General features: G+C 44.9%; 1 protein-coding gene across 1 annotated transcript in view; it reads right to left on the reverse strand.

Annotated features, from left to right (window-relative positions):
• Positions 1 to 26,292, reverse strand: part of DPEP1 (dipeptidase 1) — a 176,749-nt gene that overhangs the window by 84,166 nt on the left and 66,291 nt on the right. The window contains exon 4 of the mRNA XM_069642535.1: positions 5,798 to 5,930. Coding sequence (XP_069498636.1) covers positions 5,798 to 5,930 — 133 coding nt within the window. The remainder of the gene's footprint in view (positions 1 to 5,797; positions 5,931 to 26,292) is intronic.

The following is a 26,292-nucleotide window of genomic DNA, read 5'->3' on the forward strand; positions in this document are numbered from 1 at the left end:
CTCGGGCCTCCATCTTGGACACCAGATGTCCCATGGACAGTTAATGCAGTCTTCCTCCCTCACAGCTGAACTCCTGATGTCCTTGCCTGCTTTACTGTAGGTACCTTTGCTCTACCAGCATGTGAATGCAGTGTTAGGAAATCCTGTGGTAAGCATGGGAATGGGCATGTTACATTTCACCTTCCTTCTTCACTGGGAATGTGCATGTTTGTGATCCCTGCAATCTTGAGAGCATGGGGTTTGTTTCTTTCCTTACCTGTGCGATCCGCGTTAATCACCTCTTCAAGTGCAACTTTGCAACTGTCAGGCTTCCACTGCTCTGAGAGTAAGAGTCACACTGTGAAATGGTTCCTCCAGCATCTGTGCCAAGGGAAGAAAATGCATTTCCTAGCTCCCTGGGGCTTTTGAAATGTTGGATAAATGTCCCCATAAAGGGGGGAGGCTCCCTTTCCTCTTCTAGATGTAGGGGTCAGACTAAGGAACTTGAATGTCTCTCTAGGTGTCCCCAACCTTCGGAAAGGAGTCTCTATAAGGGTTGTGAATAATCCCCACTATCTGTGTTGGTCACTGGTAGGGTTAAGGGTGGTAGAGGAGTGTGTGGGTCTGCATGACTACCCCTTTTGTGTTCCTGCATATTAGAATAAGCTGCAGGGGTATGAATGGAGGGTGACTCTGCCCTTGGTGGTTCCGCATATGGATAGGAGTGGTAGGAAGTGAGCATTCCTGTGACTGCCCCCTGCATTTGGGCGGGGTCCCAGTGAGGGTGGACTGAGGATCCCTGTATACCTCCTGCAGGCACAGCATACACTAGCTTGAGACGGCATGCAGCCCCTTTGACCACCCCACTGTGGCTTTCCAAGCTTTGGCGGGGGATGTTATCACAATAGTGAGCTGAAAGGGGAAATCAATTTATATGATATATTGGCTTCTTGCAGTTTCTCCATTATTGGGTGGAAGGTCATTTTTTGCACTGTAATTGTAGCTAAATCCTGGATTGTCAATGTAGTTGGTCTGGTCAATGGTAGCAGATTGCAGGTTGGTCGAGTGAGACATATACTATTAGCTTCCTTCGGGTTGCAGAAATGAAATGCCATGATCACAGCACAAGGTTTAATATGTCCTGAGCTGACCAGAGCCCAGGGCCATACCCCCTACTCGTGCTCCTGAGACTGTGAGTAATTTATGAGTTCCTAAACGCTCCGCCCAGCATTCTCTAAATACCTAGCCACCAGGAACCCACTTACCTAACACTCTACTTTTATTTACTTTGTCGCCCTATTGCAGCGACAACCTTAGTTTCAATAACCTGTGCTTACTTAGACATAAATGCCTGTTTGATGAATGTGTACTATGTGCCCACTTTTATATCACTCCAAGCCCAAAATGTACAATTGGATTTAGGTGCTCCATTACTACACGGTCAATACTGTGTACCTTCAGTGACAACCTCCATTACATTACGTGATTCCAGTTGCATATCTGACTGTGCACTCTGCATCCAGTTGTACACCTACACCACTGCCCTATCCTCATTGCAAAATTGAATCTAGGTGATCCATTGTCTGTGCATTTTGAATTGCTGCATTTTAGGCTCACACTGCAAACTAACACCTCATCATGTATGGTATTTGCTTAATCTTACTGCACAAGACTAGATTTCCATGTATCCAACTGTGTCAGTACTGCTAGATCTAAGCTAGCACGCAAGCTAATCGCCGGTAGCTACACCGCATAACTCTTAACTAGCTCCGCGTACATAATGTTTCTCCCACTGCTTTACACAGTTCTACTAAGATCATTCCTATATATAATCAGATTACAGCACCCTACTATGTTACTCAAATCACCTTTACTTGCGCCAGCGCACAATGTCCTTAAACAGATCGACATTATCACTATACCCTGTACTGCACTACAGAGGAACCTTAAACTGCGTGCTAGACTCCCAAGGCTCTATGACCCTTTAACCAAATCAGCGCTAAGGAATGTCACTACTAGCCCTCGCAACACTAGCAACTCCCAACACCCCCTCCAACTAAACAGCAGACTCTTCCGTGAGCCCATCCTCGCCCCAAAAGGCACTCATAAAATTCAGCCATCACTTGTGAAACCTGTACAGTGTGAAACAAAGGGTGCACTTATAAATGCCCGCTCTATGGTAGCCCACGCTACTGATATAGCTGATCTACTACACAATGAGGATTTAGACTTCCTAGCTGTGACTGAATCGTGGCTCCACCCAGCAGCTGGTCCAGCAATTATGCTAGCCCTCCCAGACGACTATACCCTACTAAGACTTGATTGTACCACCTCTCGAGGTGGAGGTCTTGCCATAATAGCTAAAACAAAACTAACATTGAAAATCTCTCCTCCCCACAATTCAGGATCCTGTGAATCCCTAACTGCCAAGTTAATCTCATCTAATACGCAGTCTGTATCTATTCACCTTATATACCGGCCTCCCGGCCCCTTAGGATATTTCGAAGAGGACCTCACAAACATCCTATGAAACAACCTCAAGAACTCTTCCCAAAGCATCCTATTAGAAGACTTTAACCTCAGCCTCAGCGACCCCTCAGATGCTAATGTCACTCTAATTAACAACACTTTAGAGGAATTAGGCTTCACACAGAAGATTACAGTTCCCACCCACACCAAAGGCAGAACTCTTGATTGGCTAGCTGTGCATAATTGCCCAATCCAGGTCTCATCTACAATGCCACAGCACTGGTCTGACCATTACCTGATCTCGTTCTCACTAGAGGCAGCACCACCGCAACCCGACAGTATAGCTCCAGCTGTCCCGACCAGAAACAAAAGAAACATTACTCCTGAAAACCTTATACCTTTGATCCTACCTACCCTCAATGCCATTCCGGACCACACTGATCCCTCCACTTTGGTATACTTGTATAATAAAGTAATGCTCTCTTCCCTCGACGACATAGCACCTATGAAGCTCAGAAAGAGTAAACCTCGCAAGCACATGAATACCTGGTTTTCTCCCCATCTTAAGGCTTTCAGACAGGAGAAACGATGCTGTGAAAAAATGTGGAGGTCAGACCCTTCAGAAAACAATAGGAAAAATCTAAGTAAACTAGCCTCTCATTCCAAAAAATAAATTATTCTGGCTAAACAAACCTCCTATAACCAGCGAATATCTCAAGCCAAATCTAACACAAAAGAGCTTTTTGTAATTCTGAAAGAGGTAGAATCCCCTATACAGACGCCCGACTCGTGCATCAAGGATAAAAACTGGTGCACAGGTATACAGAATGCCCTAGCAAATAAAATTACCTCCTTGCAAACCAAGATTAGTATAAAAAAGGACTCCCTCCTTTCCACCTCCAAACCTAGCCTGACCAGTTCCTCGGTGACACTTTCCAACCTGACGCCCCTTCCGGTGCCGCTTCCCCACTTTAACTTTCGTAAAGTTTCCACCAAAGAGGTTGAAAATGTTATTCTTACACTCAAACCTTCGAATTGCCATGGGGACTTATGCTCTGCACAATTGATAAAAGATGTAACTCGGGAACTTGCACCATTTATCACCAAACTAATAAATGCATCTTTCACATCAGGCACCATACCCAATAACTTGAAACAATCTTGGGTCCTCCCACTCCTTAAAAAACCTAATCTAGATCCTTCCACCCCCACCAACTACCGTCCCATTACCACAGTGCCATTCCTTCTCATAATCCTTGATAAAATAGCGTACCAACAAATCCAACACTACCTTGAATATCACCACCTTCTAGGAGTCCGACAGTCCGGCTTCAGACCCCAGCACGGAACTGAGACTGCACTAATAGATCTTAAGGCACAGATTGATGAGCTGAGAGACGAGGGTAAGACAGCACTACTGTTACTTCTTGATCTCTCAGCTGCATTCGACCTTGTCGACCATGAGATCCTTTGTAACCACTTACAATCGGCAGCTCACTTTTCCCAAGAGGCAACGGACTGGATCCAATCCTTTCTTAACAACCGTACTATGCGTGTCTTTTCCCCACTAGCAGCTGCTGACCCAATGCCCATCACCTGCGGCGTGCCTCAGGGCTCCTGTGTCTCTCCTACCTTGTACAACATTTTTACAAAGCCCCTTTTCGATGATCTAGATGGTCTGGGTATCACGCATACAAATAATGCTGATGATACCCAGATCCTCATCCCGCTGACGGGGGATTATGACAAGGATTTGGCCTTTGTAAATAGAGTGTAGCTCATCATCCAGGCATGGATGGCCTCACACGGTCTATGCCTGAATGATGACAAAATAGAACTCCTCATCCTAGGCACCACATCCAACCTTAATAAACTGGGCCATAATTACTCTTCCTTTGTAATTGACAACAACATCATCACCGTAGCCAAGGAGGTCAAAACCCTCGGCTTCTATTTAGACTCTACACTTACCTTAAAAAAACAAGTTAACGCTATGGCATCTGCCACATCCTATACATGCAAACTTTTTAGAGCAGCCAAACCATTCCTCTCACCTAACTGCATCACTTTAGCCAGAGCTCTGATCCTGTCCAAGTTGGACTATTGTAATGCGCTCTATGTAGGTAGCAACAAATATATCACAAACAAATTTCAAATCTTACAAAATAATGCTTTGAGTGCTGCCCTAAGCCTCCTGAAGAAAGCCCACATTTCAGAGACTAGAAGATCTGTCAATTGGCTTTCAACAAAAGATAAAATATTCCTTAAATCTGTCTCTCTTACTCACAAATGCCTCCACCAAGCTGCCCCTCAATACTTGATAACGAGATTTACCAGACCAGCATCCTGCCGCCCTTCCAGAAAGGTCAACTCTAACCTCCTTCTGGTGCCAAGATTCAAACTTACTATGTCTGGAGGTAACAGCTTCCCTGTTAAAGCAGCACAATTCTGGGACTCCCTACCACCATCCATCAGGGAAGACCTTCCATACCCTCAATTTAGAGCCAATACTATCCTCTGGCTCAAGGAACATGATACTTAACGCTTTTCCAGCCGCAATATACCTAATTACTGTAAATTGTGTATAACTCTGTACATCTACTGATCCTCTATGCTTAGACATATCATTTAACCTATATATATTGTAAATTTCTTGTAACTATAACTTTCTGCTTTGACTTCCACTGTTCTTGATGTTGTCCAGCAATGTAACCTCAGCTGGATTCCATCTATTGCGATCCTGTAACCAAGCTATACAATCTTGTTTCGCCTGCGCCCTGCTCCCCTTGGGTTAGGCGCGCACTACAAATAATAGACATAAACATAAACATGTTGGCCTCTTCTCAGTGCCTCTAACCAAAGAACCCTATAGATAATCATCACATTCTTTATCGCTGTGGGAAAACACTGCCTGAAACATTAATTCCACCCAGTTCTTCAAATTGGCTCCTTCAATCAGTTCTTGCATGCACAATTCTCCCTCCTTTAGGGGGTTCCAAGGTGTTCAATATTTGCTAGTACTGTGTCCATCCTTTCCCTAATATCTGCTGAGTAAGCTCACGTATATATCTTGCGGTAGTGCTTGAATGAAGGATTCGGAACAACCCACTCTTTTCTCAAGTAGTTCGGTGTCCTGCTTGATGGAATTTTGTATGTCTTTGGTTGTGAACTGAATTACACTCAGCAAAGCACTGCAAAATCCTAGCTCAAACCCACCAGCCTTTCCATGTTGCACCAGTTGCGGCATATTGAATTGTAGATATAGCCCCATGTGTCCACCAGATCACTGTATGCCCACATGCATGTCACACCTCAAGCCCCTATTGTATTCAGCCTTCACTTCACTCACCTGTGCTGCTCTTAACACACTGAAAGTCATGAGGGTACTTATCACACATCCTGTGAATAATATCAATCTGCTCCAGGGTGCGCTTCACGGCATCTTTACTTTGAGTCTCGCAGGGCACATAGGCGGCCCAAAACTACAAAAGACATTGGAGACGGAAAGTAAGTACATCTGCCCTGTGTATGCATTCATTCTGAAATACAATCAAGTCACAATCTTGGTTGAAAATAGCAAAGAGATATGCAAACTGCAAAATGTATGCAAAATAGAATTCAAAGCAATGCAAACGATTAAATAAAACATATATCAATACCAGTTAATTACGCTTTGAATTAATTAATATCATGTAGCTGGGTGCGGACCATAAAGAGGTTTTACATGATTCTCTGGTGAACATAGGTTTCGTTTAACGTAAGAGGGTCACCCGGGATCACATTTCTGCTTCTCTCTGATTGACGGTGCGTTACAACCACCTCCGGTTCTTCTCGTAGCTTCTGTAGACGTCACAGTGTCTCTGCCGCAAGCTGCAGATTGCAGCTGAGGTTTTCTTCAACTTTTAGACGGAGCCAGCTGGCTTTACCTTACCAGTTTCCACAGATACGTTTGTGGGGCTTATCACCTACCTCTTCTCGGGTCCCGATTTCTTCCATTACCACAACATTTCTCTCCTGTTCTGGACCTGCTCCTCCTTGATGTTCCTACTTCCACCCTGGCTTTGACCCATTCTTACCCAACCAGCTCCTGATGTTCAACTCCAACCTCTCGCTGTTTTTCTGTGCCGCCCATCTCATGCTTTTCTAAACAAACCACCTCGTGATATTCAACTCTTCGCCTCTGCATCCTTAAATCCCTCTCACATCTTCAGCCTCCTCCACTCTCTCCTTTTTTTCTTAGAACGCCCCGTCCACCTCCTCCTTCAATAACCGCCAGTTCACTCCACCCTCCTGCCACATCCTCCCTCTCCATGCACACACACACTACCTGACAGGGACTCTGAGCTTATATAGCCCTGTAATCCCTCCCCTCGGGTTGGTCTTTCTGCAAGCGTCTATACCTGTGGATGTGAATGGGTGTTAGCCTCTGATTGGCTACTTTCAGTTAATTCACCTGTACTGGCTTTGAAGCTGGACCAAGCAATGAAAAGGCTGACGCACCATCTTGGATTTTGCACCTATCAATTGTGGGCCGCAGGCTATTTACGGCATTCCCGCTGTTTGCAAATGCATATAGCTTGTGCTTGTGAGCCAATGGAGTGTTCATTGATGGTGAGCAACCTAAAAGCACTTTTGAATTTGGTGCCATTTCCCTGTGTGAACTCTGTGGTCTGTCATTGCAGGGAATTGCGTTGCGTTGTTACATGGTCTTACTTTGTGATTGCTGTAGGAAATTGTGGTGTGTTTCTGATCCCTATGCAGGCTCGAGGTGTGAGTGCCATAGGAGATTTCAGGGTGTCTCTGGTGCCTATGTGGGTGTCCACTAATGGTGTCAAAAGAATCTCATTCCTTTGCTTTATGTTTTCCTTCAACTCTCAAGGCTTCGATCCCTTAATGTTCCAGGGTCTACTTTTTTGTGTGCTCCAGGACTACATGAAGTACTCATCTTGGGGATAGGAGGACATTGCATTGATGAATCTGCCTTGTTTGTTTCCTAAGGATAGGATCTGTCTCTCTTAACATGACAGAGCCACTAAATTGCCTCATCTGACTCTTCTCTGCTATGGGACTAAGTGGGAGTGACAAGGAGATCTCCCCCTACCAAGTCCCCCCCAGGCCCATCATCCAATAGCCAGGGGAGGCATGTGGCTGTTACGCTCACCTTGCTCCCACAGTGGCGTCGGTCGGATCCGGACAGCTGCCGTCTCCACCCACGTGATGCGTAGTGCAGCGATGACTGGCTGTTACACTTCGGGCTTCCTGCGGGCCTCCTTGCAGAATACGACTTCTTTACAAGCTCCTCTGTGGACCAGATACAGGTTGCCATGGCGCCTATACAAACTACGACGGACTCTGGGTCAGCTGACACGTCCTGTACGTGGAAGACGTAGGGCAAGACACGCCCCCATACGGCTATAAAACCACTGTCTTTCAAGGGGCTCGTTGCTGCTAATTAGCGTTACAAGCTACAAGCGGTTACGTCTGTTACTACTTCGTGTCTTCTCCACGATTCCTTATCTGATTTCCTGGTTCTGATCTTTGCCTGACTATTGGATTGGCTTGCCTACTCCTTTATTTCCTGTCGTGCTCGTCTGGCTTTTGACTCGGAACGTTATTGGATCCGGCTTCCTGCTGTCTCTTGCGGTACTTCATTCCAGGTTGCCGCTTCTGGACACGGAACCAAAGCCTTCCTTGCAGAGGACTTGCTGTCAACAATCCGGAACTTTACGCCTACTCTGGATGCATGTGTGCTCAGGTACATACTTATAATTGACAAATCCTGTCTCTGCTACTATTTTCTCTCCACGACTTGTTTGGAGATTTGTCTTCTGTTGGATTCTGGGACATTGAGCGACTATATTGTGAAGTTATCTTCAAGTGCATATAAACGCTCTGCTGAAACTGCACCAACCCGGCACTAGTGCGACCCTCGTGCCGTTCGGGGCTACTTCCCTATACTAATATTCCTGTTTGTTATTTTCTCCTTTCGTTGTCTTCTGTTTCCTGGATTACTTTCCTCAAATATCCTTATTCAGGTTAGTTGTTACCAGTTCGATATATAGTTGGGATTGATACTTTAGAAGGCTCTTTAGAATATACCCACTCATTGTGTTATTTTTTGTAGATCCGCCCCGGGGAAGCTCCACTCCAATACTTACCTAGGTAGTTTCCCAATTAATACAACTGTTCTGATTACGTGCCTTTAATTCAACACTGTCTAATATCTTTGTATTCCTTTGCAGCATTGGTATTGGCGGTGTGTGTTCTCCCCGCTCTTATATTCAATTGACACCTCTGTCTGTCCCAACTGAAACAGCAGAGAGGTACATTGTAGAAAAGTGCCCCTCTTTAAGGAAGCCTGAGTCTTGTACTCAGGGGAGCTGGGATGGAAGGCTGAATATCGATTCTTGTACCACCATCATCTCCAAGGTCACTCCTCCACATCTTCGGCCTGTTTCGGAGTGGTGAGTAACACTGATTGGATCTGCCCTCCTAATCTTGTCTGCTTAACCCGTAGAAATATTCTCCTGCAAGTGGAGGGATGGATTTAGCCACTTGTGGATTCAAGTGATGGCACCCCCACAGTCCTCCCCAACTAATCACCTCCGAAATGCCCTCACAGCAATCTCACCTTCTTTCTTGAAAGATGAGCTCTCCATCCTGCGTGGATTTGCAGGGGCGCGTCGATTCCAGTTACTTCACTGGTTTGAAGGCTCGGGAGAGTTCCGGAGAGCATTGACTCGGAGGTTCCTGTTGAGGACCAGTAAGTATTAAGTTCATAGAGTTCAATATGTCCGATGTTCACTCTTGTTCTCCCCTTCCTTTCTTGTCTTGCAGCTGGCTCGTGAAAAGATGCTCTTGTGGCAGCTGGTGGCGCTCAGGTAAGAGTCTGTATTACCCGGCGCTGTCCGGTAAATGTTGCAAGTGGAAAACGTGTTGTTTTGTCTCTCTTTACAGATGCGGCACGTGAAAATATGGGGAGTCACAAAAGGATGCCTCCGGTGGTAAATCAGGTAAGTCTATGGTGGTAAGAATTATATTTGTTGGTTCCCTCGGCACACCTTGCGGTTTTCTTTTGTCTCCTAGGTCCCGAAGTTCAGCGAAGAAATGATGGAGGCAGCGCCGACCCGAAGGATGATGTGAAGACTGGTGAGTATGGCGCGGCGCTGCAGCTGGAGGTGCGGCGCGTGCAGAAATGATGTTCTTTACAGGTCCGAAGACGAGATGGATCCAGAATCAGGTGTGGAATAGAAATAAGTTCGTTTTCTAACCTTGTCCCTTTCTTTCCTCATTGTTTTAGGAGCTCCGGATTCGAGGCGGGCGTGGCAGAAGACTGGATGCAGGCTGCAGGCACGGTGAGCGGTACGCTGCTGGATGCAGAATAACGCGAAGCGTGTGTTGCTAATCGGGTGTGGTTTAAATAGCCTCAAAAGTAGTCCCAGGTAAGACGTCCCTAGAACCACACCCGAATAGAAAATAGTCCCTGTAGAAAAATAGTCCCTTTCAGGCTTCATGTTGGATTGGAGTCATTTGCAGCATGGTCTGCCTGAGGTAAGTAATGACTATGAGCCTGGCGCCTTAGGCGCCAGGACTGATTTCTACTATGAGCCTGGTGCCTAAGGCGCCAGGACTGAACCCAGATAGCCCCTAGCCGGGGCTGCTGAGGTTTTACTAAATGTCTAGATGCCTGCTCCCGGGGGTGATGGGCTTGGTCCGGATGCCTGGGGGTAGGCATCATGACAGCACCCCCCCCCCAAGGCCCCTCCTAAAGTTGTTCTTCCCCTGGGCCCTGGTTTGTCTGGGAAGTTCCGATGGAATCTTTTCACCAACCGAGGTGCATGGACGTGGTCACTAGGTTCCCATGACCTTTCTTGTGGTCCGTAGCCCTTCCAATCAATTAAATTAAAAAGTTTTGATTTAACCATCTTGGAGTCCAGGATATTGTTTACCTCGAATTCAGGTTCTCCATCTATCAAGATGGGGTCGGGTGGTTTGGTTAATCTTGTTCCTGGTTGAACTGGTTTTAAAAGTGAAACATGAAAGACAGGATGAATGCGCATATTAGAGGGTAATTCCAATTTGACGGCTCCCGGGTTGATAATGGCCTTAATAGTGTAAGGTCCCAAATATCAAGGGTTAAAAGTCTGAGTTCCCTTCCGAGGTATGTGTTTTGTAGCCAGCCAAACTTGATCCCCAATCTGGTATTGTGGAGTTTCACTTCTATGTTGATCAGCATTGTTCTTATATTTCTCTTTTGCTTGTTTCAAATGTTCTGTTGCCTCTTTAAAGGCTTGTGAAATAGAATGCAAATGACTAACTGCAGGCATTTCTAAATGCTGAGGCGAATCTAGTTCTGAGGTTCGAGGGTGATGTCCATATATGGTATAAAAGGGGCTTTGTCCGGTTCCTGAATGTACAGAGTAATTGTATGCATACTCAGAAATCCATAAAATATCTTTCCAATTACTTTCGGTCTGGTGTAGCATGCAACGTAGGTACTGTTCAAGGGTCTGGTTGGTCCTCTCCGTCTGACCATCGGTCTGGGGATGGTGACTGGTTGATAACCTCAGTCGATTTGCGCCAGTTGACAACATTCCAAAAATGTGAAATGAATTGACTACCTCGGTCAGAGACCAATACGGAAGGAAATCTGTGTATTCGAACAATGTTTTCGAGGAACTCCTTGGCCAAAATTGAAGCAGAAGGTAATCCCTTTAGAGGAATAAAGTGAGCCATCTTGGAAAAAAGATCCACAATAACTAGAATGGTGTTAAATCCATTACATAGAGGTACATCTGTAATAAAGTCTAACGATAAGGTGTGCCATGGTGTAGGTGGAATATCCAAAGGCTGTAAGAGGCCAGCTGGTTTTTTCTTCTGACTTTTGTTTTGGGCGCAAATGCCACAAGACATTACAAATGACTTTACGTCTTTTCGCCAGGTGGACCACCAGAATTGTCTCTTAATTTTAGCTTCAGTTTTTGCGATACCTGGGTGTCCTTCCATCAGGGTGTCATGATAATTGGAGATGACTAGTTCTTGTAGTTCCTTGTGTGGTAGAAATAGTCGCCCTTGATAATAAGGTAGGTCATTGATGACTGAGTAGTCCGAGCCTTTCTTCACCCAGTCCTGCAGGGCTATTGGATCGAAGAGTTGTTAGATCTTTACTTGAATATCCTCTAGTGTCTGTAGAGTGGTTATGCCAAGAATTCTTTGTTCTGAAATTATAGGCACCGGTTCCGGGTTCGCATATGCTTCTCCCATCCCTATTCGGGATAAGGCATCTGCCTTGCCATTTTTACAACCTGGTCGATATGTGATCACGAAATCGAACTCGGCAAAGAACAATGCCCATCGAAGTTGACGCGACGATTGGGCCTTGGCTGTTTTTAAATACTGCAAGTTCCGGTGATCCGTGATTAACGTAATGGTATGCCTGGCACCGAGAAGATAATGCTGCCAAGCCTTGAAGGCGGATTTGATGGCTAATTCTTTATCGGTAACCGCATAGTTTAACTCGGGTGCCGAGAACTTTCTGGACCAAAATGCTACTGGGTGAAGCTGGCCAGTTTCAGGGTCCTTTTGAGACAGGACAGCTCACATGGCTAGACTGGATGCATCAGTTTCCACTATGTATGCAAGTTCAGGGCGCGGGTGCTTTAACACAGGTGCAGACGTGAATTTAGCTTTCAGCTCTTGGAAGGCATTTTCAGCTTCTTCAGTCCACATAAAGCGTTTATTTTTTCGCAAGAGTGCTGTGATGGGATGTATGACATGTGAAAAATCTGGGATGAATCTGCGGTAGAAATTGGCAAAGCCGAGCATGCTTTGTACTCCTTTAACTGAACTTGGTGATGGCCACTTAAGGATTGCGTCCACCTTTCGTGAGTCCATTCAGACTCCCTTTGGGGTCAGGATAAACCCAAGAAATTCAACTTCTGTGGCATGAAAAACGCATTTTTCTAGTTTTGCATATAGTTTGTGCTGGCGCAATTTCTCAAGGACTGCTCGGACGTGCTTCACATGGTCAGATTCTGAAGAGGAGTATACTAGAATATCATCGATATACACCACAACACAAACATCAATGAGTTCACGAAGGACATCGTTCATAAAATACTGGAAGGCTGCTGGTGCATTGCAACTCGAAGGGCATCACCTGGTATTCGAATAACCCGTACTTAGTGCGAAAAGCAGTCTTCCATTCGTTGCCTTTCTTTACACGTACCAGATGATATGCCCCTCGGAGATCTAATTTAGTGTAGATGCAAGCGTCCTTTACTTGGTGTAGTAATTCGGGGATCAGAGGCAATGGGTATCGGTTCTTAACCGTGATCTGATTTAATGCGCGGTAGTCTATGCATGTTCTGAGGTCACTTTCCTTTTTAGGCACGAAGAACAAAGCTGAAGATGCAGGGGACTTGGATGGACAAATGAAACCATTAGCAAGGTATTGGTCCAAGTATTGTCGTAGGTGAAGGTTTTCGGGTTCCGTAAGGGCGTAGATCCTACTACATGGAGGTTGTGCACTGGGTATGAGATTGATTTGACAATTGTATGATCTGTAAGGTGGTAGGGTGTTTGCCTGTTCCTTTTGGAAAACAACCCCAAATTCTTGATATTCCTGAGGTAACTGCACGACTGGAGTAGCGACTGTGGCCAGGCCTTGGTTCAAGGGTTTTTTCGGGTAACAAGTATGTGCACAATCCGGGAAGGTTATTCTCTTCTCTCGCCAATCAATACAAGGATTATGTGTTTCCAACCAATGTATCCCCAGTATTATTTGGAACTGCGGGACTTTGATTAAATCAAACACAATAGTCTCTCGATGCCCATCCTGACCCAATAGTGTCATCTCTGCGGTGGAATGAGTTACAGGCCCAGAGGCAATTTCAGTTGCATCGACTGTGGTGATGACATCCGAAGTGGTCTTTTTGCAGAGAGATAGATTCATCCTAGAAGCCAACTCGTGGTCCACATAGTTTCCTAAGGCCCTGCTATCAATGTATGCCCTCACTGCGTGCATACGTGATGGCTGCCTTGGATCTATAAGGACCATTGGTATGATGAAGTGCGAGGTCTGAGTATCCTTCTTCAAGCTCGGCAAGTGGACCTCTAGGCTTGTCGGGCGTGGTCGTTTCCCGAATCAGGCTCTGTTTGATTTTTATCAGCAACTCCGACTACTCTTTTAGATGTTTTTATAGGGCAATCCGGTAGAAAATGTGCTGAGGCCCAACAGTACAGACATAATTGTATCTGCCGTCTTCTTTCTCTTTCCTTTTGAGTTAAGGGTCCCTTGACCCCCCCGATCTGCATCAGTTCTGATACATCTGTTCCTTTGAGGGTAACATTGAGTTTAACCAATACCCGATTCTCGAACTTAGCTCGATCAGCTTTTCTATTCTGAAGTCGGTGGTCTAACTGGACCACTAAGTCTATATATTCTGCACAATCCTGAGGTAGGTTCACAACTTGGGCCAAAACGTCTTTGAGTTCACCCCGAAGTCCACGATGAAATAATGTAATTCATTTTACCTCTGGCCATCCGGTTTCCACCACTAACCTATTGAAAGTGGCGATATAGGTTAGTAGATCCTGGTTACCTTGACGTAATGTTAAAAGTTTGTTATCCAGGGCCTCTCCCTGTGAATGTCGGGCAAATAGTCTTTCCATGCTCAATTGAAAACCTTGAAAATCCCGAAGAAGAGGGTCATCCTGGTTAACTAATGGAATTGACCAATCAGCTGTGCTGCCACTAAGATATGATAGTACAAAGGCTACTTTGGTTTGGTCGTTCGGAAAAGCTCCAGGTCTGCATAAAAAGTGCAAGCGGCATTGGTTCATAAACACGGCAAACTTTTTTTTTGGGTCCCCAGCAAAACGTTTGGGTGGAGCTAAAGGAATGCTCCCTGGTAGAACCACTTGCACAGGATTGCTTGATGAAACAGGAGTTGGATTCCCCCCGAATCCAGGTAATGGTGTTTGCCCAGCTTGGTTTTGCAGTAATTGTCTAGCAAGATCATCAGTGCGCTCCTTTGACACAATCAGTTCTCTCCTGAGGGCATTAGTCTCTTGGCGTGCGGAGTGCACTTCTGCCCTAAGTTCCCCTAACAATAGGGCTAGTTGGTCGGTTTCTGAGGTTTCCATAACGCCTGGGTCGGGATTTGTAGATAGGCTTCAGGTTCTGTTATGCTCATCTGTCTCCCACAGGGGCGTCGGTCGGACCCGGACAGCTGCGGTCTCCACCCACGTGATGCATAGTGCAGCAATGACTGACTGGATCTGCCCTCCTAATCTTGTCTGCTTAACCCGTAGAAATATTCTCCTGCAAGTGGAGAGATGGATTTAGCCACTTGTGGATTCAAGTGATGGCACCCCCACAGTCCTCCCCAACTAATCACCTCCGAAATGCCCTCACAGCAATCTCACCTTCTTTCTTGAAAGATGAGCTCTCCATCCTGCGTGGATTTGCAGGGGCGCGTCGATTCCAGTTACTTCACTGGTTTGAAGGCTCGGGAGAGTTCCGGAGAGCATTGACTCTGAGGTTCCTGGTGAGGACCAGTAAGTATTAAGTTCATAGAGTTCAATATGTCCGATGTTCACTCTTGTTCCCCCCTTCCTTTCTTGTCTTGCAGCTGGCTCGTGAAAAGATGCTCTTGTGGCAACTGGTGCCGCTCAGGTAAGAGTCTGTATTACCCGGCGCTGTCCGGTAAATGTTGCACGTGGAAAACGTGTTGTTTTGTCTCTCTTTACAGATGCGGCACGTGAAAATATGGAGAGTCACAAAAGGATGCCTCCGGTGGTAAATCAGGTAAGTCTATGGTGGTAAGAATTATATTTGTTGGTTCCCTCGGCTCACCTTGTGGTTTTCTTTTGTCTCCTAGGTGCCGAAGTTCAGCGAAGAAATGATGGAGGCAGCGCCGACCCGAAGGATGTTGTGAAGACTGGTGAGTATGGCACGGCGCTGCAGCTGGAGGTGCGGCGCGTGGAGAAATGATGTTCTTTACAGGTCCGGAGACGAGATGGATTCAGAATCAGGTGTGGAATAGAAATAAGTTTGTTTTCTAACCTTGTCCCTTTTTTTCCTCTTTGTTTTAGGAGCTCCGGATTCGAGGCGGGCGTGGCAGAAGACTGGATGCAGGCTGCAGGCGTTACGCTGCTGGATGCAGAATAACGCGAAGCGTCTGTTGCTGGTCGGGCGTGGTTTAAATAGCCTCAAAAGTAGTCCCAGGTAAGAAGTCCCTAGAACCACTGCCGAATAAAAAATAGTCCCTTTCAGGCTTCATGCTGGATTGGAGTCATTTGCAGCATGGTCTGCCTGAGGTAAGTAATAACTATGAGCCTGGCGCCTAAGCCGGGGCTGCTGAGGTTTTACTAAATGTCTAGATGCCTGCTCCAGGGGCTGATGGGCTTGGTCGGGATGCCTGGGGGTAGGCATTATGACAGTGGCCCTCTTGTTCACTTCACTAGATGTTCCCAAAGTTATGCAGGGGACTTAACAATTCTATCAGCCTTCTGATTCTACCATGGGGGAATCTACCATGGAGGAATCTACTTAGGTAATCCACACCTGCTTACTTTGACCACAGTAGAAAGTAGAGCTTTATAACAAAGAACCCCCTCATGACTTGCATCCCCCTGTGCCACCTGACTCACTAGACGCCGTCCGTCCGCCCCCTTAATGCCCGCCACCCTGTACAGCTGTACCCCTCCTCTGTGCCCCACTGTATCCTACCCCCACTGTATATCTGTTCTGTTGTTATCTCTGAAAAGCGCTCTGTTATGCATCTGCACTGTTGTATAGCTCTGTAAAGTGTGCTGTTGCTTCTTGAAGCTAGGTCTGTGCTCAACAAATACCATAATAATTATACCATAATAATAATGACTGTGGGGTTAGCATGCTTAATCCTACACAGCCAAGTGAGTGGGCATGGTCTGTAGTCATTGTGAAGTTTTGTCTTGTCAAGTAGAACTTGAGGGACTCTATGGCCCATCTATTGGCCAGGCATTCAAGTCCAATGGTGGATTCGTTATTTTCATGGGGATGAAGCTTCCAACTGATAAAGAAGATGTATTTATGTATTTATGCTTGTAAAGCGCTGGTAGCCCGCAGGCATCAGGGCGCTTGGACATTACAACACATAAGGTGAGGCAAAAACCTCACCGCTTCCTAACCCTGCAATAGCATTAGATGATGAAAGACTGCATTTCTTATCTGAAGATGGCCTGTTCTAAAATATTCTGGACTTGAGAGAATACCACCTCGAAACCTGCTCGAGAGGCATCCATGTGCAGGATAAATATGTTATTAAAACGGTACAGGACAAAATTACAGAGTCAAAATTACCGAACCCACCAAAAGACCTTAAAAGCATACCACCAAAAGGTCTAACTACTAAAAGTTCGAACCTTTAGTGGTATGCATGTTTGGGGGGGGGGGTCGGTAAAAAAATGTTTAAAAAAAAAGGCTGCGAGGGACACCCCTGCAGCTGACCCGAAAAAAAGAAAAAAACAGACTTTTTACATGCGGTCATTTCTGTTGCAGGAAATTTAGCTGCGGATAAATCACACAGATCCATTAAAACTAGGCAATATTAAGAGAAGGGATGAAAAGGGAATTATTTAACATCTTAAAGGTGTTCTCTGTACTCTTAGTCCATTCGATGTGATTAAACTTGGATTCTTTCAGCTAGTCAGTCAGAAGCCCTGCAGCGGTTGATGTCAGGATAATGGATATTACGGTGAGCCTAGTCCCCATGGGCCATTCCTCCCAAAAACCCTGTGAATATATATGAAGATCCCAGTTGGCTGGGGTTTGGGAGAAATGGTGGGGATGAAGTCACACACCAGTCAGCCCCAAGCTAAAAGTAAATATAAGAAACAGGTTATGCAGTGGTGCGCCCAACAAGAGAACCCTGCCGGAGAAATATATGAGCCACTGATGAAACAGAAAGGTGAACCTAGATGGCCAAGAAGTGAAGTGTTATGGTGTTGAGCGTAAGTCCAATTCTGTAGGTAATTGATTGGTTGAATATACCCGATGGCACGCAAAGGTTTCGGGGACAGCAAAAACTCAATGGCACGTGGACACAATGGGGGTCATTACAACCCAGGCGCTAATTGCGCCAACTTTACCACCATGGTGTAAACTACGTTTACACCATGGTGGATGGCGGATTTACCGCCCCATTCCAAGGTGAGTGGGGCGGTAAATCCCCATTTCCCATTTTCCCTTCCCCATTCCCATTGTTGCCCCATAGGGCATAATGGGAGTGGGGAAGGCGCTAATTACGCCACCGTAAATTACGGTGGCGTAATTAGCATCATGGCAGGTTAGCGCCATGGATTTTAACGGCTGCTAAAAGCAGCCTTTAAAATCGGAATAGGCGTTAAGGGTTAACGACGGCGTTAACCCTTAACGCCTGGGTCGTAATGAGGCCCAATGTCTGAAGATGTTCTGGTGGATCAGTTTTGGGTCACATGGATGCAGAGTTCTGCAAAATCTTTGCAAAACAGTCCGATGTCCAGTCGTGCCGGATCTAGTGCAGGGAAGAGATGCCAGGGTGCCAAGTTCAGATTCAGGGGTGGGCATCCAGGTGCAGGGGTCAGAGGACCCCTTAGCTTGGCCAGGAAGGAGGAGAAGGAGAGGGCAGAAAGGAAACCAAGCACTATGTGCACAGATTGGCTTCAGGAAAAATGGGAGCAATGCAAGGACAGAGCAGGTCAAGCTGTGCATGCTAAATAAGCACCCAGGACAAAACAGGGAGATACATAGAATGGGATGGGCCAGCAATGCATGGGCAGAATCTCATCAAAAGTGTAGGAGAGTGAAGTTCAAACTAGAACCAAGTTATCAAGCAGATGAGGGAAGACATAAAAGAACGTGAGCAGAGGCTGCAAATGTAGCTCATTGAGGGCTTTTCATTTGTGGCTTTGCATCTGTCTGGTCTGCAAGATATTCATGCTGCAATTGCAGCCCCTACTTGGAACAGGTTACATTGACAGTTTCATTGAGTGGTAGGAGGCACAACTAACTAACCTCTGCGAGATTCTTCAAGTTCTAATTAAACCTCCTCTTGACTAAATCATCCATTTGCAGCCTGTAGATGAAGGTGCAGGGTGTCTTTATAAGGAATAGTTATTTAACTTCTGTTATTAACTTAGACAAAAATGCCGACCCTTGATCAACAAGGATATCTTTTGGGAATGCCACCTGAATAAAGCGTTTGATGATCTGTTTGGTCATGTTGTATTTCAGGGAAAATGTCTCTAGATAGGATGTATCTGTACCACGATTTGGAAGGACCTAGGGTCTCCATAATATCCATGCCTCGCCCGGGAAATGGTATGTTGATGGTAAACAGTTGTAACTGGGCTTGCCTCACATTGACTCTAGATGTCTTCTTACAATAAGCAAATTCATCACAATTCTTGATATGATGGAGTACCCTTGAGCCACAAAAACACTCCAAGAACGTTTTCTTGGGTCTTAGCTACACCCTCCTGGCTTGATGTCAAGTATGGACGTGCTAGCTCCAACATAATGCTTCAGAAGGGAAGTGGTAACAAGAGATGGCCCGGTCATTCCCCCTTGACATTACTTTCAGTGCAATAGAGGAAACCTCTATAAATTAAGGACCTTTGTTGCCCTGTCCACTTTGCATGAAGTGGTTTGATCAAACGCTGACTGACTAAAGGGACAGGTCCTTATTTTGAGCTCTGTCAAATTCAGGATTCACAGATGGGGGTCCTTTTGGATCTACCTTTAGGCTAGGCTCCACCTGGGTATGGGATGACCCACATTCTTCTCACAGCTGAGCCGCCCCATCAACTCTATGACTTTCAACAATAGTGTATTATAGAAACGTTGACAGACTAACTGGGCTAGCAGGACCCCTTCTTGCACTATACATGTCTCTGTGTCATGGTTTCAGAACAAGAACTTCTCTATGCCCCAGTAATCATCGACCTTTACCCCAGATATGGCATCTATACTAGACTTCCACTGGGAAGCTGGAGACTTCAGACCTATATATATCAGGGCCAGGTTTGCTGCCAGAATATCCACGCTATCTTAACAGAGGCATAGACAGGGTAGGGCCTGAGCGTGCCAAGCCATCCAAAATCTGTAAATGCCCACTCAGCAGTGCTGTGGGAGTATTTACAGATATTAATGCCACTGCGGTGGGCCCAACTACATTAGCTTAAGGCCCCACTTGTTAGACAATCCTGGCTATGCCTCTGGCTATCTATGGTTTATTTATTTATTTTTTTGATTCATAAAGCGCACTAACAGCCCACGAGCATCGAGGCGCTGCTGCAAGAAATTGTCTTAGTGGCATGAAGTTGTCTTAGTTACATTGTTACAGTTACATTGACGTTAGTTGCTCCTGGTTACATTGAGCTTTCATACCGACAAATTCCTCTCACAAGAGGTCGAGGTTACAATATGATGCATGACACGCATATATGGTTACAATTTTCAGTGTATAGTTCAGATACATTCTACATTGACTGGAGGCTGAGGGGACGATGTGTTAGCCTCAAGAGTTAGCTTAGATAAACAGCATTGTTTTCAGTGCTTTCCTGAAGGCAATGTGGGACTCCATACACCTCATGTGAGGTGGAAGAGTGTTCCAGTGCAATGCTGCTAGGACTGGGAAGCTGAAACCACCAGCTCGCATTCTCTGTGATTTGGGCACAGAGATCCTGTTAGCGTAGACAGATCTTGTTGGTCTGGCTGAGGTTGGTTTGGCAACTCTCTGAGCAAGGTATCAATCAATATAGATATATAGATAAAATTCAGGTGGACCCAGAGTTGCATTGAAGGTGTACTTTGTCCCTCTTGGAGCTCTTTGCCACCTTGGTATTGGTAGTGGTGGGCATGTTGGGGGTCTCCTTGTCAAACACATTGATTCCCCTACTGACACTATTTGTCAAAAAGCCAACTTGGATTAACACAAGGCTAAGATACAGATGTGTATTTAAACACATAGTTATTTGGGATCTTTACAGGGTTGGGAAAATCCATTCCTGGCTCATCCATGGAAAGATGGCTTAGTTTGCAGTCACCCACAGTCCAGGAGTTTTGAGTTTCTGCACATTCTGTCTGTTCTCCTTGTTCAAGGTTCTCTATTCTTCTTCTCATCCACATCGCATCTTCACACTAGACTTGATAGAGGAGGCTGGGTCAGAGAATCCACCCGGAGGCTGACAACCAGAAAGATGACGGACAAACACTAGAGTTGTTTACCTGACATGTCCCACCACAATGGTGAGGCAATTTATCAGCATCACACACACCTGACGGCCCTTTCCCTTCCCCACAGGGGTCAAAGGTGGAGCACGAGAGCACAATACGAGCAAGGCACACCGCACGACGAGAGAGCTAACTCAGCATGGCAGATCAAGAGGAGGAGAAAGACAGCGCAAACCGAGAGGGTGACAAGGATAGAAGCGTACTTGCCCTTTCTGACCAAGTCCCGTGAAATCTCCACAGAAGGAATCGTAAGATTGCAAAGAATAGCCGGCGTGAGTTGCAGCAGATGTCAACGGTACACAGAGCCCTCCTCCGCTGATAACCAAGACAGGGAGAGACGCTTGCCACCATGGTACTGACCTTGTCTCCAGAGAAAAGAAAAGCCAAGCGGTTCATCACAGCCGGTGAGTTGAGGGGAGCGCCAATAAGAAACCAAACTGTCTTGAACAAAAGTAGCAAAAAGTTAATTGAAGAAAGTAAAAAGAACTGTTAAATATGAGAGGGGAAAACCAGGTACAGAGGAGTCAGGCACCATGTGGGTGTTCACATGAGAAACTCTAGGCGATTACCCTATTGTTGAAACGATAGAATGCTTCAACAAGCACATACAAAGGAGTCCTCTTTTTTATAGGGGGCCAGCCTGGGAGAGGACAAGACTATAAGTACAAACAGAGCAAAAAGCCCAGCTGGCTACCCTTTGATGTTCCAAAGGTTAGGGACTTTTGGTCAAACAAGTAATGTGAACAACCATCTTTCTAAACACATATCAAAAGATGGAAAAGAGAAACAGGAAATATAGAAAAATACAATTTATTCAAAAGCATATAAAAAAGACCTCAGAATGTGGTCTTGTAAAAATCAACAAAGAAAATCAAACAAATATCTCATGTGCAATCATTGTGTACAGAGGACACATCCAATGTTTTCACTGTGTATAGTTAATTATACCATAAAGTGATGTTAGTAGTTAGTGGGTGACCTAACCAAATCTATTCCTTAGAATTTTTGTAAGTCCCCACATCTACAAGGGTGTCTACAGATTTTGAAACTGTTTCCAGCCTTGCCACTTAGTTACAGGAAAAGGCCGACGAGTTATTTGATCAATAGATAGAGACTGGTGCAAGGCTTTCTTCAGGACACACACGAACTCCAGTGTTGGAGCGATATTAAATCTTGATTTTCATCAAACCGCATACATTTTTCTAAAAAAGATACATAAAAAACTATTATAACCAACTATATTTCCAGCCTGGCATTAGTCTGCCATATCATTATATCTATACATAATCACATCACAGGTTCACATGTTCACCTAACATATTGTTTTGTTGTACATCATTGTTATTTTTCATTCTCATCTTTTTCTTTTGAGAGAACATTTCTTTCTAGCATAACTTTCTCCTATTTGCTAGTTTCACCAAATTCTACAATTCAATAATTCATCATCTCAATATATTTCTTATTTAAATTAGCCATTTTATCATATATACGAAAAGAACAAGCGTAAAAAGTGTCTACTAATCACCAGACAAATTGTAAGAGATCGTTGTTGTACATGCGTTTAAAGGCGAACCGTGGAGTGACAATTTTGAAGGTTTCAGTGTTGATCATGTTCCAGTTCTTTAAAATAGTTCTTCTAAGATCATTACTGATCGGTGAGAACGATTATACACAAGTGATTTTATCAAGAATGGTTTAAGAATGTTTTATCAAGCACTCGCTTCTAGGAATATTAGCTGCTCTTTTATATGCTTGATGAACGGTGTGCGACGGGTAGCCCCTTGCTTTCAAGTTGTTTTATTTATTTATTTATTTATTTATTTTTGGGGGGGTTGTTGGGTTGATGGGATTGCAAGGACGAACTATGGCTGTTCTATGCTATTATATTGTCAGGTTAAGTATTGGGGTGGATACTGGGCCACACACCTTTTACTTTGCTGTGGTGAGATTTGATATGGTATAGTACTTTTGATGGGGGTGTTGGTGGGTTACTTTGATCTCCATGCTATTTGGAGCTCTTGTAGATAGTGTTAGGAGTTATATGGGAGAGGTAATTGTTATGGTTGTCACTGAATATACATTGGGTGTGGGTTCTGGGGCGATTACAGTTCGAGACTTTGGTGTTTTTGTATATAACTGCACTCAAAATCACCTTACAGTTTTGCAGGGTGTGTCATTTGATTTGCTATTGTATGTTCATGGGTTTGGTATGTCTGTGTTTGTTCTGTGTTGTCCTGAGGGGTTTGCATATTTCTGTCTGTTTGTTTCCCCCCTTCTGTTCTCTGGTCTGAACTTGTCCTGGATCAGTATGGTTGGTTTTGGTTTGAATTCACATGTCGTTGGGTGATTTGAGAATATGTTCCTGGAATGTTAAAGGCCTAAATATTCCGAGGAAGAGGAAGGAGGTGCTGAACAGGCTGAGGAGGGAAAAGACAGATATTGTCCTCATTCAAGAGACTCATCTGTTGAATGAGTCACTGCATTTGCTCCAAAATAGATGGTTCACTAAGACCTTTTTTAATTGCCATGGTTCTAAATCAAGGGGGGTGGGTGTAATGCTGCGCAAAGGCCTAATGCTTCGGGTAGAAAAAGTTGTGATGGATGATGAGGGGAGGATATTACTTATTGATGTCAAATATGAGGATAGGCTGGTCACAATAGGTTCTGTTTATGGTCCGAGTAGTAGTGGTGGTCCTTTTTTTAGGAAATTGTCTACGCTTCTGAGAGAGATGAGCGGGGAATATGCGATTTTAGGAGGTGATTTAAATTGTGTGATTGACGGGAAAATGAACCGTTCGGCACAATGTAGATTTACCGCTGGGAACGCTAGTAGGTCCTTCAAGGAATTTGTGGATAATCAGGATTTGATTGACGCATGGAGATTTTTTAACCCAGAGGTGAGAGAGTTCTCCTTTTACTCACCGGTACATGACTCTCATTCAAGGATTCATTATTTTCTTATTTCTGATCGGTTGGCTGAGAATTTGCGAGAGGTAACTATAAAAGAAAGGAATATTTCAGATCACTCTCTGATCATGATGCAGTTAAGTATAGGGCAGGAGAGGTCGGGGTTTTCTAAGTGGTGCCTTAAATCTTATATTTTACAAGAGCAGGGGGTTGCTGATTCTCTGGACAGTTTCACAAAGAATTACTTTGATATTAATGTTGGTTCGGCATCTGATGTCATGGTCTGGGAAAGCTATACGGCGACTGTGCGGGGGAACTGATGAATATTACATCCAGGGTTCGGAAAAAAACCTTGGCGGAGCTTCAGAAATTGGAAAGGGAACTGGAGAAAGCGCAGAAGAATTTTGCGTTGTCTAAGCGGGTTCAGGATAAGTTGTTGGTTGGGCGATTCAAGGATCTACTTAAGCAAAAAATGGATGCCCAATATGAAAAGGGCATGTTCTTTATGAAGCAAAAGTTCTGGGAGCAAGATGACAAAAGTGGGAAACTGCTGGCGAATAGGTTACAGGGTCTATCGGATGCCTCTTTTATCCAGAAACTGGTAGATGACAATGGTGTTCATATTAGTAAAAAGGGTGAGAAATGCAATGGTTTTCAGACGTTTTATGATGCTTTATATGGGGAGGATCAATTTCCGAGCCAGGTGGACATGGACTCCTTTTTTGATAAGATTGTCATGCCAAATTTGAGTGCGAACCAAGTTGTGATGATGAATAGCCCTATTGAAGAAGAGGAAGTGTCAGTGGCAATTGGTCAGCTCAATAAGGGTAAATCACCGGGGATAGACGGTCTTCCGGTAGAGTTTTACCAGACACTGAGTGGGGTTCTTGTACCGTTCTTGTGCACTCTATACAATAGTTTTATGCGGGATGGCTTGCTTTGTCCCACTATGAAAGAGGCTTGTGTCATCGTTATCCCAAAGCCGGGAAAAGATGGTAGGAAATATGAGAATTATAGGCCGATTTCACTCCTGAATGTGGACCTAAAATTTTTTAGTAGGATTTTGACTAATAGACTGAATACATGCATAGGTAAACTGATTGGGGGATCACAGGTTGGATTCATGAGAGGTCGATACGGTTATGATCATATTAGGACGTTGATAGACATGATGGGCCTACCGAAGACAAAGACCCGGGACACCTTGTTAGTATTTATGGATGCGGAAAAGGCTTTTGACAGGGTTAATTGGTCTTTCCTTTATCACACCCTTAAGAGGATGGGGTTTGGGGACACATTCATTAGGACCATAAGGGCATTGAATTCCAATATTAGTGCGAAGGTGTGGGTCAAGGGGGTTATGTCCTCCTCATTCTTGTTATCTAGGGGGACTAGACAGGGATGTCCATTGTCTCCGTATCTGTTTAATCTAGCCTTGTAGCCTCTCATTTTATACTTAAAGGAAGAGCAGGGTCTTCGGGGGCTTAGATTTGGAGATAATGAGATGAAAGTTCTGTGCTACGCTGATGACATGACAATTATATTGTCTAACCCGGCTGAGGGATGTGTACTACTTAAGCAGATGTTTGATGAGGTGGGAAGTTTATCGGGCCATAGGATAAATTGGGGGAAGACAGTGGCCTTTCCTTTAGATGTTAGTATCCCGCGTGATGTTTTGGGCTCATGGGACTGTCGCTGGGAGGTGGGAGCAATGAAATACTTGGGTATACACTTGGTCCGAGATTTAAAAAGGATGACTACTTTCAATGTGTCAAGGATATTGGAGGTAATTAAAAGGGATATATTGAAATGGGGCCGACTGCAGTTGGGAATTTGGGCCAAGGTTAATGCCATAGAAATGGTACTTTTACCGAAGGTTCTCTACATCATACAGTCCACCCCCTTGAAGTTCACGAAAAAAGTTGTTGCTCCTGTTGACAAAGTCTTCCGGGATTTTCTTTGGGGAGAAGGTAAGCGGCCTAAAATTCCTAAATTTATTTTGAATAGTCCGGTGAAAGATGGAGGATTTGGATTCCCGAACTTGATGAATTATTGCACGGGTTTTCTCTTGAAGAAATCGACCTCATATTTCTCTGATGTTAATGAATATGTTCCCAATTGGCATATAATTGAGTTACCAGTTTTCGCCTTATGCGCTGAGAGACCTCTATTCAATGTCTAAATTACCGGCTTCAGTACAGAAGCTGCCTACAATGGGTGCGACTAGGGAAGCGTTGCTGCGCTTTCTGGACATTGAGGGTGGGAATATTTGGATGCATTATGATGCGTCTTGATGGCAAAACGCATGTTTGCAATTAGCGAATAGGCCCTTGTGCTGGAAGAGTTGGATAGGTAGGGGCATACTTAAGATCCGTGATGTGTGGCATAATGGTGACATGATCTCCTTTGAACAGCTGAGAACATCCTTTGGGATTGGCGCTAGAGAAAGAAGTCATTATGAGGCCTTAAAGGTACTCTTGACCGAAAGGACAGGGATGTTAGATGGGGGCATGAATGAGAGGCCAGCTTTGTGTGAACTTCTCCGTTCTGCATCGTTTGGGTTTCCACTTATCTGAAGTTAATGCCGGCGGAAGAGGTAGATGTGAGGGCATGGGACAAGCTTCGTCAAACCTGGGTGGATGATCTTGGTGCGGATATCTCGGTTCGGGAATGGACGT

This window comes from Ambystoma mexicanum, chromosome 1q (assembly GCF_040938575.1).
Source record: "Ambystoma mexicanum isolate Mex_15411 chromosome 1q, UKY_AmexF1_1, whole genome shotgun sequence".
NCBI lineage: Eukaryota > Metazoa > Chordata > Amphibia > Caudata > Ambystomatidae > Ambystoma > Ambystoma mexicanum.